Source organism: Condylura cristata, unplaced genomic scaffold, assembly GCF_000260355.1.
Source record: "Condylura cristata isolate star-nosed mole 26May11 unplaced genomic scaffold, ConCri1.0 scaffold00051, whole genome shotgun sequence".
Lineage (NCBI taxonomy): Eukaryota > Metazoa > Chordata > Mammalia > Eulipotyphla > Talpidae > Condylura > Condylura cristata.
Genome location: NW_004567152.1, coordinates 1,560,911 through 1,573,907, shown reverse-complemented (window position 1 = coordinate 1,573,907; position 12,997 = coordinate 1,560,911). Strand labels below are relative to the sequence as shown.

At 43.1% G+C, this 12,997-nt stretch overlaps 1 protein-coding gene across 2 annotated transcripts in view; it reads left to right on the top strand.

Moving 5' to 3' along the window:
• Positions 1–12,997, top strand: part of TXNRD2 (thioredoxin reductase 2) — a 51,717-nt gene that overhangs the window by 5,504 nt on the left and 33,216 nt on the right. For both annotated transcript variants that reach the window (XM_012734244.1, XM_004694972.2), the window contains exons 3-7: positions 5,243–5,299; positions 5,745–5,889; positions 6,441–6,515; positions 8,209–8,287; positions 8,808–8,870. In XM_012734244.1, the coding sequence (XP_012589698.1) occupies positions 5,243–5,299; positions 5,745–5,889; positions 6,441–6,515; positions 8,209–8,287; positions 8,808–8,870 (419 nt within the window). The remainder of the gene's footprint in view (positions 1–5,242; positions 5,300–5,744; positions 5,890–6,440; positions 6,516–8,208; positions 8,288–8,807; positions 8,871–12,997) is intronic.

Below are 12,997 nucleotides of genomic sequence, written 5' to 3'. Positions count from 1 at the left end.
GGCGGGTCAGGAGAGGTCTGCCACGCCATGTGAATCTCCTCCTGGGCAGGTGGGGATCGAACTCATGCAGAAGTGGCTTAAGCTTCTTAGTGCAGTGCTTTAACCTGCTGCGCCACCAGGGAGGGCCTGGATGACTGTACTTTTTACAGTTTTTTTTTGAAATACAATTAACATACAATAAACCACACATTTTAAAATGGACAACATCATAAGGTTTGATGTGTGAAGCTGGCACCATAAGCACGATGATGAATAGTCTGTTGGTCCTGTCCTATTGTAATGGGAGCAGCCATAGCGAAGTACCACAGACTGGGCAGAAATGCAATTTTTTCTCCCTGTTCTAGAGACTGGAAGTTTGAGGTCCAGGGTACCAACAGAGTTGTTTTTTCAGAGACCCTCCTCTATGGCTAATAGTCTTCTCATTATGTCCTTGTATGAGGGTTGTCTGAGTCCTAATCTGCTTTTAAAAACACTAGTCAGACTGGATTAAAAAGATGTGATACATACACAATGGACAACAATCAAAAAAGATAAGCACATGCCTTTTTGCAGCAGCATGGATGGAGCTGGAAGGGATCATGCTTAGTGAAATAAGCCAGAAAGAAAAGGAGAAATACTGGATGGTTTCACTCATAGAAGGAGAAATACTGGATGGTTTCACTCATAGCAGGAGTATGAAGGGCCAGGGGAGAAAAATAATAATAATAATAAACAACTATCTACCAGAGACGTTTTATGGGGGAAGAGTGGGGAGTGGGATCAAAAACGGGGGTGTGGGAGGTGGGAAGTGCACTGGACTATGGTGATGGCACATGGGTGATTTGGTGATGGGAAGCCCCTGGGGATTACAACTGAGATGGAAAAAAGCACAAAATGATGTAAAAACAAACTATTATATTATTTAAAAAAAACCAGATTAATGGCTTCATTTTAATTTAGCCACCTCTGTAAAGGTCCCACCTTCATATGAAGTCACTTCTTTAAAAAAGAAAAAAAAGAAAGATTTAAAGATTTATTTATTTATACATACAGAGCAGGGGTACAGGCCAGAGGTGCGGGGGTAGTGAGAGGATTCACCAGAGACAGAGCAGGAAGCAGGGAGCAGAACAGGCAGACTGATAAAGTACTCTGCTGAGGGGAGCAGCGGGCAAGACAGGAGGGGACTGCTGCACCATGTGGGTCAGCTCCAGAGTAGAGGATCGAACTAGCATTGAGGCTGCTGTTGATCGCTTGCAGTGCTATGCTTTAACCTGCTGTACCACCAGGGAGTCCCCTGCCCTTTTTTTAGATTCATTTATTCATTCATACAGAACCCGGCTACAGGCCAGAGGTGCAGCAGTGGTGAGAGGATTCACCAGAGACAGAGTGGGGAGTAGAACAGGCAGATCGACAAAGTACATTGATGTGGGGAGCAGCAGGCGAGACAGGAGAGGTCTGTGGCACCATGTGGGTCACCTCCAGGCCCATGAATTGAACTTGTAGTGAGCCGAATGCGGCTTGCTTGCAGTGCTGCATCTTAACCTGCTGTGCACCAGGGAAGGCCTAATTCTCAATTTTTTTAAAAGAGTTTAAGTAGAATAAATACTAGTTCATCTTTGAAAGTTTGTCAGGATTCACTTGTGAATCCATCTGGTCCTGGACTTTTGTTTTGTGGGGGAGTTTTGGTTTGTTTGGATTTTTCTACTTCTTCCCTATTCAGTCTTGGATAACTATATAAGTATAAGAATTTGTCCATCTCATCCAAGTTGTTGAATTTATTTTCATATAAATCTTCATAGTAATCTCTTACTATCTTCTGAATTTCTTCATTGTATGTTGCAACTCATTTTTGTTTCTGATCCGATTTATTGAGTTTTCTTCCTTTTTTCTTAATGAATGTAATGTAAATTTTATTTATTTTTTCAAGAACCTAGCAGTTGCTTTTTTTTGGACTGTCCTTTTAATTTCTATTTCATTTTTTGCTCTGATTTTTGCTATTTCCTTCCTTCTACTGGCTTTGGGTGCTTTTGTTCTTTTTCTAGTTCATTGAAATGAGAGCCATGCTATTTATTTGAGCTCTTTTCTTGTTTTTGATGTGGGCCTATATTGCTATGTACTTCTCTCTCAGTACTACTTTTGCTATGTCCTATATGATGTAGAAAATTGTGTTCCCATTGTTCTTTGTCTTGAGGTATTTTTAAATTTATTCTTTGATTTCATCATTGATCCAGTGGGGTTTTTTTAGTAGAGCGTTTTTCGCTACTAATAGAATTTTTCCCTGATTTCTTGTAGTTAATTACTAATTTGGTACCTTTATGATCTGAGAAGGTATTTGGTGTGATTTCAGTCTTCATGAATTTATTGATATTTCTCTTGTGGCCCAATATGTGCCCTATGTGCACATTTTAGAGGGTGTTGTAGGTCCATTTGTTCTATTCTTTGTTTAAAGCTATTATGTCCCTCTTGATTTTGTGTTTTGTACATTTGTCCATTGGTGAGAGGGGGTGTTGGCACCTCCTACCACAAATCTGTTTTTAGCACTATTTGTTGTTGGTAGGTGGAATTTTGGTGCCCCTTCATTTAGTGACTAAATGTTGATGACTGTAATGGCTTAATCATTATGAAGTGAAGATCCCCATCTATTGTTACCTTTTTTAACTGGATATCTATTTTATCTGAACTTATATGACTGTCCCAGCATTTCTTTGGGTCTCATTCACTTGTGGAATTATTTTCCAGCCCTTGAGCTAGAGACAGCTGAGTTCCCTAATCCATCCAGAATCTGTGTGTCTTTCAACTGGTGAGTTTATTCCATTAGCATATAGAGAGATTACATTTGTCCTAGTTTTGTGGTTATATCTATTAACCTTTTTCGGTTCTTTATGTATGTTTCTCTATTTGGCTGAGATACTGCAGTTATTTTCAATATTTCTTGAAAAGGGGATTAGTTTTTACAACTCCTATAGTTTGTCTGAAAATATGTTATTTCTCCCTCATATCTAAAGGAGAGCCTCGCATGGTATAAGCATATACCGGGGCTTAAGTATATCCTTGATGGGGCATCCAAGGTGGCCCTGGGGGTTAAGTCTCAGCATTATGAAGGTATCTGCAGCCATTGTAGCATGAGTTTAATCCCTGGCCAGGGAGCTAACCCGTGAAGTCTCACTCACTGCTCCCCTCAGCAGTGTATTTTAGACATTCTGCCTGTTGTACTCCCCACTCTGTCTCTGTGAATCCTCTTAAACCATACCCCCATACACGCCTCTGGCCTACACCCCAGCTCTTGTATGTATAAATAAAATAAATCTTTTTTTTAAAGTATATCCTTAATTTCCTTTCTTGCATCTACTTAATTTATTAGAAAATTTTTTAAATGCATGTTTGAATTCTGTATCTGATAGGAAGAACAGATCTTCCAGTCTTTGTGCTTGGATTCCAGAGATTTGTTAGCTATACACAGTGTTTTATGTCACATATGCATTTATGTACATATGTGTATGTGTGTGTGTGTGATTATGTTTTTGTATTTCCCTATGTGGTGTTCTTGGTTGGCAGTTTATTGTCACATATTTCTATTTTCTCCTTGTTTGCAGTGTTTCTTCTGAGAAGTCTGATGTTAGCCTGAGCTGTATTCCTTTATACATTATCTGTTTCTTCCCCTTCAGCAACTTCAATAATAATTTTTTGTCTGGAACTCTTGGAAGTTTCATCACTATTTATCTTGATGTCGGTCTCTTTTTATTTAGGTGCCCTGGTGTTCTTTTAAGTCTCTGGGTTTGTGTCTTAATTTCCTTTAACCAGGTTTGAGAACTTTTCTTCTATTACATCTTTAATTTTTTTTTCCCTTTTGTTTCTCTTCCCCTTCTGGGAAACCCATTATTCTTATATTGCCTTATTGCCTTTCCTCATGGTGTCAGATATGACACCATGAAATGTTTCTTTCTTGCTTTTTTTGGTAAATTTGTATCTTCATGTTCACTGATTTGCCCTTAAATTTTTTTATTCTACTTCTATAACTTTTTATAGTATTTTTCATCTCTTTTAATTTTTTCTTTTTCATCCTGTCATTTCCTTCTTTAAGGTATCATTTTCAATCTTCTCTTTGTTGATTTTGTTTCTGAGGACATTCAATGTCCTTGTATATTCTTAATCCGCTTTCCTGCATCTACTCTGAGTTCTTCTTTGAGTTTTTCAAATTTATTTATTATGGCATGTTTGAATTCTCTATCTGATAGGAAGAACAGGTCTTCTATGTCTTTGTGGTTGAATTTTGAGGCTATGTTTCCTATATGTGGTGTTATATGGCCCTTTGGACTTATGCTACCATTCATAGTATTATTCTATCTCCCCTTTTTTTTCTAGGACCTCTGCTGGGTTTTGCCTCTGCTAGGCATGTCTCTACCCTCCCCACCCTGGGATGGGACACGGAACAGAGGGAAACTGCTGTTGGGCAGATTTTTGCATGACCAGGACTGGGTTGTATGCTGGTTCCTGAGGTGCTATGGCTGAACCAAGGGTTCAGGAAAATTTCTGGGGGATACCAGCAAAGGGAAGATCTCTGTATTACCTAGACTGGACCTGCATCTGTTCCCAAGGTGCTGGTGGCTGAATCCACTCTTTTCATTATGGATGGTTTCCATTCCTTTGCTTCAAAATCACTAATAAAGATTCGGTAATGTGTAATCTATCACAGCTTCCATTAGGTGAATTTCTCTTGCTAGTTTCATTTCTGTAAATTTGATTTGTGTCCTTGTTTAAAAACATACTGACTTTTGAGCTTGTTCTTACCTTGGGTGTGAAGCAGTAATTGGCCACTAGGGGACGTCTAATGAGAGCTCCTGCTCTCAGATGGAGGACCCTTGTGGTATCAGGTGGGAAATAGAGTAGGTAAGCCTAGAGAGAGAGTAGGTTTTCAGGGGGCTTCCGAGTCATGGGTCTTTTCCCAGGGAGTGGGCACTCCTGTAATCCCTTCCAGCATACTTGTGGGCACTGGGTTTGGGCTGAATGTCTAGACCTGGTGGGTAGGGTGGAAGGGCTGGACTCATTGTTGCCATGTGAAGACTGCAGTCTAAGAAGAGGCCAGAGAATTCCCACCTCTGGGCAGCACATCTGGATGGCAGTAAGCAATAGGGAAACACATGTTCAGGCCTGGTGGGCCACCATGAGCCCAGATCTTTTTCTATCCGCTTCTGGGCCTTGAAGTCTCCAGTCCCAATGTAGCTCCTTGGATATGCCCACCTACCCTCTCCTCTTATTGTTTCAGCTGCTCAACTGGGAAAGAAGGTGGCAGTGCTCGACTATGTGGACCCTTCCCCTCGAGGTGGGTGGTGCCCTGTGTCCTGGGAAAGGGATGGGTTGGGGAACCAGTTCACATGTAGAGGACAGCTGAGTGCAGAAACATTCTACCCCTGGTGTCCAGAGGCTCCAGAGTGTCCTGTTTCTTGTGTAAACTTCCATTATAGTAAGTTCTTGAATAATGTCATTAATGTACATGAGAAAAAGAAACCCCAACCAACATTAAACTAAATGATGGTTGCTTGAGGACTTATATGTCATTTCACTTACAGTTTCCAAAACCTATTTGCACTAAATGAGGATTTAAGTGTGCTTTAAATTGTTTAATTAGACTCATGTGGCAGGGTTTACCTGGGCCAAATGACAAATGAGTTACCAGTGATAAAGAAATTCTAAATGACTATAGAATAGGAAAACCTTCAGGAATTATCTGAATATATATTTAAATGTGTTCTCCCCTTATGTGCCAGGCACCAGGTGGGGTCTTGGTGGCACCTGTGTGAATGTTGGCTGCATCCCCAAGAAGCTGATGCATCAGGCGGCACTGTTGGGTGGCATGATCCAAGATGCCCCCCACTATGGCTGGGAGGTGATCCAGCCTGTTCAGCATGACTGGTGAGGAGCTTCCTGGTTCCTAGGGCTTTTCTGCTATGGAGAAGGAAGTTTATTCATTTAATCCTCAGGAAAGTGTGCTGCAGACAGGACTTCTTCCAGGCACAATTCTGTGAAGTTTGGAGTCTGTTTTGGTGATCATCACTGTGAGGATCGGTATACGGCATCTACTGGGGAGAGCCCTGAGATGCTGCTGATCCCTAGGGTACATAGAACAGCCCTCCCAAATAACTCAGCTCCAAAGCCAGTGGTAGAGTGGGAAGCTTACTCGGGGTCAGCATAACTCATCCACACACACACCCCTTCATGGACCTCAGATGTGTCAGATGCAGGGCTGTGTCCTAATGGCTGTGGACCAAAGCTCCCATTTTGCTTGAGTCCAAAGATCCACAGCTCCAAACCAGGGACAGAGACTGTGGCTATAAGGATGAATGTCACATTTTATCACCTTTAAAACACCTTTGTTTATTTGTATTTCTGTCCATGGTCTATTGTGCAACTCTACAGCTAACACTTTTCTTGTATTTTAAACATTCTGTTTTATGTGTTAACAGGAGAAAAATGGCAGAAGCTGTTCAAAATCACGTGAAGTCCCTGAACTGGGGACACCTGGTCCAGTTACGGGACAGGTATTGCAGACTTCTAGGTCCTCCGGGCCTTCTTTGGGTCATTTCATACCATGACAAGTGCTTAGTCGCTGACAGCACAGCAGAAATAAGATGAGAGCTCCTTGTTTGTAGGGTAAGAGTATGCAGACAAGCAGTAGATGGTGGTAATGTCCTAAAAGCTCATACCTGCAGCGTAGTAAGGAGTTAGGGGCACATTGGTGGAATGGCTGGAGCCCAGGACTGCGCTGGGTGGAGGCGTGGACAGGGCAGTGGCCATGCAGCAGAAAAGTCAGGGCATGGAGCATGATGAAGGCCATCTTGGTGACTGACTCCTCCCTTGAGAGGGGCAGCCTTTCTTCTACTTGGGCCTACATCAGTTATATAGAAGGAGCCATCTGAGCCCCTTGTTGCTGGAGCAGTGGGGATCCTGTACTTTACCTCTCTTATCTCCCAGCTCCCACACCATGAGCCCCACACTTCACCAGGTACTTCCAGCTCTCCAAGCATGGATGAAGGAACCGGGCATTATCTGCTGAAACAGATGTCATGATCATTCTAGGCTGAACCTCCAGATCCTATCAACCCCTTGGTGTCCCTCAACCTAAATGCCAACACTTCCTGCCACTGTAGCACCCTCCTTGAGGAGTGACTGCCAGAAGGAGACTGCCTGAAGCCACACTCTGTTCAGCTAGGCTTTGCTCCCTGTAGCTCTGTGCTGTGTCCATAGAGGTTGTGGAAAGGGACATCACTCCCTCAGAAGTCTGGTGGCTTTCATCTGAGGACCTGAGATTGACCCTAAGGGGCTTTGGGACTTTGCACTCAGCAGCTAATTTGTGTCCACGAAACCCCAAAAAACTGAGCCAACTCAACCTACCCACCTTGGCTTCTCCAGCCATGTCCCAGGAGCTCAGCCATGGTGTATTTATTATTTCTCTGCTGCATGCTGTGCCATTCTTTAAGCAGAAGTCATTTCTTGAAGCTGGCATAGAAAAGTCCTTAACACCAGGCTGGCTATAGAGCCACCCATAGAAGGGGCTGGCATGGAGCTTGTGTGTGTGTATCCACAGTGCTGAGTTGTGGGGGTGAGTTAGGTGCTTAAAGGGACATGGCTGGGGGTAGGGAGAATGCAAGTTCACAAGGCAGTCAAGTCTTGTCATTAGTGGGTGTGAGTTGTTTCTGTATACCACACTCCTGACCGCCCTGTTGGCTCTGATATAGCCTCTTACCTGTCATCACTGTCCCTCAAGGGCGGTGGGAGAGTGATTCTTGTAGTCCCTTTTCCAGTTGTCTTTCAGATCTTCTCTGTGAAAGCCATTCCCCTCCCTTGTGTAGGAGAAATTTGCGGTTTGGATGTAGGGGGAGTAATTGGGTGTTTGTGGGGACCTCCTCTTACTGGTAGAACATGATCAGGTGACAAGAACTGACCCCGAGGAGGGTCCCATTCTGAGCTACTTCTGTCATTACACACCAAGAGTGCTAAGCTGACTTTTAATCCTGCCTAGAAACTGTGATCACTATTCCACGCAATGCCTGGGGACACTGAACTCCCTCGGTCCCTGGCTTGCTTCCTGGGGTGTTTGACTTGACACCCCCTGAACTGTGGGTAATGGACCCAGGCTCACCTTTTAGCAGTCTGCACAGTTATCCCTATTTTGCCCTATAGGTGATAGTTAATTTGAGGAAGAAATGTTTGAAAAATATTTTTATTTTTCAGAAAAGTCAAGTACTTTAACATCAAGGCCAGCTTTGTCAATGAGCACACAGTCTGTGGTGTCACAAAAGATGGAAAAGAGGTAAGTGCCCACTTGTGCCAGTGGTTCCCCTGTGCTGCCCCAGGTGTTCCGCAGACCTCCGATGTGCCAAATCCAGTGGGGTTCGGCCTCAGTGCTATTCTCAGCAATGAATGCTGCTGGAATTGACATGGTGGATTCCCTGAGGTTGGTCATAATTCTTTGTGAATGATGAAACACGTCCATGAGATGCATATTGTGCCAGGATGCCTGCTGCATAGGCAGCAGGGCGGTGCCTACAGCTTTACAGCGTTGTGTTTGGATTTGAAGAGATGTGTGTGGGCTGCTTTGGGAACTGTGATGTGCTTGGAGGGAGAAACTCTTGTCTGCTTTTGCCTGCCTGGAAGAATCTTGATGAGCTCTCAGTTCCAAGGGACCTCTGAGCTGCCAGCTGGAGGCTCCACACTGTCAGGCAGAGACTTTAAGGAGGAAGCCTGGGTCTCTGATCAAGATCACCTGCAAGCATGTCAGCCCTCCTCAGGGGTACACCAGTTTAAGCGCAGCTTTCTTGCTTTATTCTCAGACTCTGCTTTCAGCTGAGCACATCATCATTGCTACTGGAGGGCGGCCAAGGTACCCCACACATGTGAGTATCCCCCAAAATAGCCTTCCCTGTGTCATGTTCATGGTTTCCACACTCACACAATATGCTCTTCATATGCTCACTGCCCTCACCCAGTCCTCCCCACTCTTTCTTTCCAATTGTCTTTCAGAAAAGTCTGCGAAAGCCAGTCCCAGGGGCACATAGTGCTAAATCTTTAGAGCACTTCTGACCTAGCTCTTCAGTTGCTTCTGGGACCCCCTGGGTCTGTTCTCCTTTGATCTCTGCATCACTTTTTCTCAGTTGCTTTGTTCTCAGCCACCGTTTATCTTCAAGGACTTAAGCTTGTTTCTTCTGTCCCGCTCCAAATCTTTGCACTGAATTGAGATAATATATACACATCACAAAATATATCTTTTCTAGGTTACAATTTGGTGGGCTTGAGGATATTCACAGAGTTGTACAACTAATGCTACTACTTAATTACAGTGTATTTTCATCACCCCCAGTTTTTTGTCCCCATTTGCACTCACTGTCCATTCTTTGCTTTCCCCAGCCCCACGTACCTTCTGATCTGCTTTCTTCCTCTACTGTGTGACTGTTCTGGATGGTCACATAAATGGAATCATACAACACAGGACCATTATGGTTGGTGTCTTTCACCTGACATAATAATTTCAAGGTTGGTTTGTGTTGTGGCAGTATCTGAACTTCATCTCCTTTTATGACTGATATTTCATGGCTGCTATGCCATGATATGGCACGTTCTGTTTATATGCTTGTCCCAACTTCTGTTTATATGCTTGTCTGTTGACAAATGTCCGTGCTTTTTTAGCTAGTATGAATAATACTGTGAATATCAGCGTGAATGTATGGTTTCCCTTCTGTTGTCTCTATACCGAGGAGTGGGGATGCTGGCTTATAAGGGTAACGCTCTGTTTAACCTCTTTAGGACCTGATAGACTGTTTTCCAAAGTAGCTGTACCATTTCACACTCCTACCAGCAGTGAACAGAAGTCATACTTTCTTGTTTTTCTTTGTATTCTTGTAATTTTTAAAAATAAATTTGTGTTGTCTATTTTTTTTTAAAGATTTTATTTATGTGTGCAAGAACTGGGGTACAGGCCAGAGGTGTGTGGTGAGAGGATTCACCAGAGACAGAGTGGGGAACAGAACAGGCAGACTGACTGAAATAAACTGCTGAGGGGAGTAGCGGGTAGGATAGGAGAGATCTGCCATGCCATGTGGGTCACCTCCTTGGGCAGGGATGGAACTCAGGCTGCAGTAGCTGTGAATAGCTTCACAGTGCTGCGCTTTAACTCATTTGCCACTGGGGAGGGCCCTGCATTCTTGTAATTTTTTATAGAAAATTAAACATTTTAAATAATGCATTGTGTTAAATTAGGAAATGTGACTCTCCCCCTACTATAGGATTTTGTTTATTGTTCTTTGTTTTTCTTTTTGTTTTTCTTCTAAACAACAGAGGTCATACTTTGTTTGAAATCCATTTAGCCACTCTACATCTTTTGACTGATGGATCTAGGCTGTTTAACTTTAACTTTAAGGTGATTATTGAAACTTTAAGTGTTCCTGGGCTGTGAGGGTGGGGGTGGGGTGGGTGTCTCTTCCCTTTTTAAATTTTTGTTTATTCTAGCTTTTTTTTTGTTTGTTTATGTTTCATTGTGTTATGTGTTACTTCTATTATTTTATGGTTGCAGGTTCTACTGAGGTTAATGTATGATGGACTATTTGAGTGATCTGTTGGACAGTCTGGCCTCTGACTAGTATTGATGGACCATTGTTGCTTCCTCTTCCTCCTCCATGTTAAATGGTTTTGGTGTCTGTTACCTCTGAATTCCTTGTTCTGTGACTTTATAATAGCCTCTTTCAGATTTCTTTCATACATGGCTTGGTATTGATAAATTCTTTCTAGTTTTGCTTTTGCTTGTCAGTGAACTCCTTACTCTTCCTTCTATCTTGAATGTTAGTTTTGTTGGGTGAAGGATTCTGGGCTGGAAATCTTTCTTTAACTATCTCCTTCCTGTGCCTTCCTGCTTGCAATGTTTCTATAGAAAAGTCCACTAACAAGGTCCTCCCTGGTGGTGCATGAGGTTCAAGTGCAGCACTGTGAAGCTTACTGCAGCCACTTCAGTGCAAGTTCCATCCCTGGCCCCGGAGGTGACCCACATGGCGTGGCAGACCTCTCCTGACCTACCCACTGCTCCCCTGAGCAGTGTATTTGGTCGATATGCCTGTTCTGTTCCCTGCTGTGCCTCTGGCAAATTCTGTCACCACTCCTGCACCTCTGGCCTGTAGCCCAGTTCTGTATACATAAATAAATAAATCTTAAAAAAAAAGTCCTGGCCTTCCCTGGTGGCGCAGTGGGTAAGGATGCAGCATTGCAAGCTAGCCACAGCCCCTTCAGTGCTAGTTCGATCCCTGGCCCTGGAGGTGAGCCTCATGGTGTGACAGACCTCTCTTGACCTGCCTGCTGTTCCCCTCAGCAGTATACTTCTTCGATCTGCCTATTCTGCTCCCCACTCTGTCTCTGGTGAATACTTTCACTGCCCCTGTACCTCTGGCCTACACCGCAGTTCTGTATGCATAAATAAATAAATCTTTTAGAGAGTTTAGAGATTTATTTATTTATGCTTACAGAACTGCGGTGCAGGCTAGAGGTGTGGTTGGTGAGAGGATTCACCAGAGACAGAGTGGGGAGCAGAACAGGCCAACTGACGAAGTACACTGTTGAGGGGAGCAGTGGGTGGATCAGGAGGGGTCTGCTGCACCATGTGGTCACCTCCGGGGCAGGCGGGGATCGAACTCATAGGGAAGTGGCTTAAGCCCCTCAGTGCTGTGCTTTAACCCACTGTGTCACCTGGGAGGGCCCAAATAAATAAATCTTAAAAAAAAAAATTCCACGGATAGTCTGACTGGTGTACCCTTATAGATCACCTTTTCTTTCTTGATGTTTTCAATACTCTGTCCTTATTGTTGGCTTTCAACATCTTTATCATAAAGGGTCGTGGGGTATTGTAGAGGAATGTGAAGGCTAGAAGGCCAGTAAAACTGTTGCTAAAACTGTTGCCCAAAGATAAGTTTTGATTCTCCCTAGAGTAAATGTTCCAGGGCCTAACTGTTATCTGCACCAGGCATCTGGCAAGCAGGGACTTGTGACTGCCCAGCCCCTCCCACAATGCCTTTATAAACCCATGACTTTAAGAAGCTGGGGTCCTTCCCTCTCAAGGAGGATCACTGCGTCGGATGACTCTGGGTTGGACCCTAGCTCGAGATAGCTAATAAAGGTTCACTTTGGTTTTACATCAGACTTGGGTCTCGGTTGTTACTAGACTCGGCACTTTCATATTTTAACAGTATGTCTGTCTGGTATTATTTTGGTCGGAGCTCTTTGGGCCTCTTGGATTGCCATGTCTTGTTGGTTTCCCAGATTGAGATAATTTTCAATAATTATTTCTTTAAATAAATGTCTTATGTCATTCTCTCTCTTCTTCTGTAACTCCCATGATATGGATTTTATTTCTTTTTAAATTGTCCCAAGGACTCTTATACTATTTTCATTTTCTTTTATTCTTTTTCCTCTCTATTGTTGTATTTGTATATTCTCCAACTTTGTGTTTTTGAGCTCATTCCATTGCTGTTTTTTTGCTATTGAGGCTGTTAATGAAATTTGTAAATTCAGTTACAGTATTTCTTAGTTATTTCTAATTGTAGCTACCTCATATTTTCTTTATTTTTTTTTTCTGTTTCTGTTTTATATCCTCTGCTGCTTTCTTGAGTTCTGTAAGCATTGTTAAAACTGTTACCTCACTGTTCTGCAGTTCTGCTAAGTGGAGGCTCCTTTTAGGGGTCTGTAGCTGCATTTATGTATGTTTTTCTTTCTCATTTGAATTTGTATGGGTAGTAATAAGAATAAACTTTCAGCTGCTGAAATGATCTGAAGGCTGGTACTGGTGAGAGGTAGTAGGTATAAAAGAAGACTGGCAGCCGGCCACCAAAGGATCACCTCTAGTGAGTGTCAGAGATTCAAGCTTCCAACTGTGCTGTGGGGACCAGAGTTGTGTAGAGTGATCCTTTCTCGAGGCCAGCTCTTCTGTCTTCCTGTTTCTTATAGGCAGTGTCCACTTCCACTTTAGGCTTTTTTTTTTTTTTAA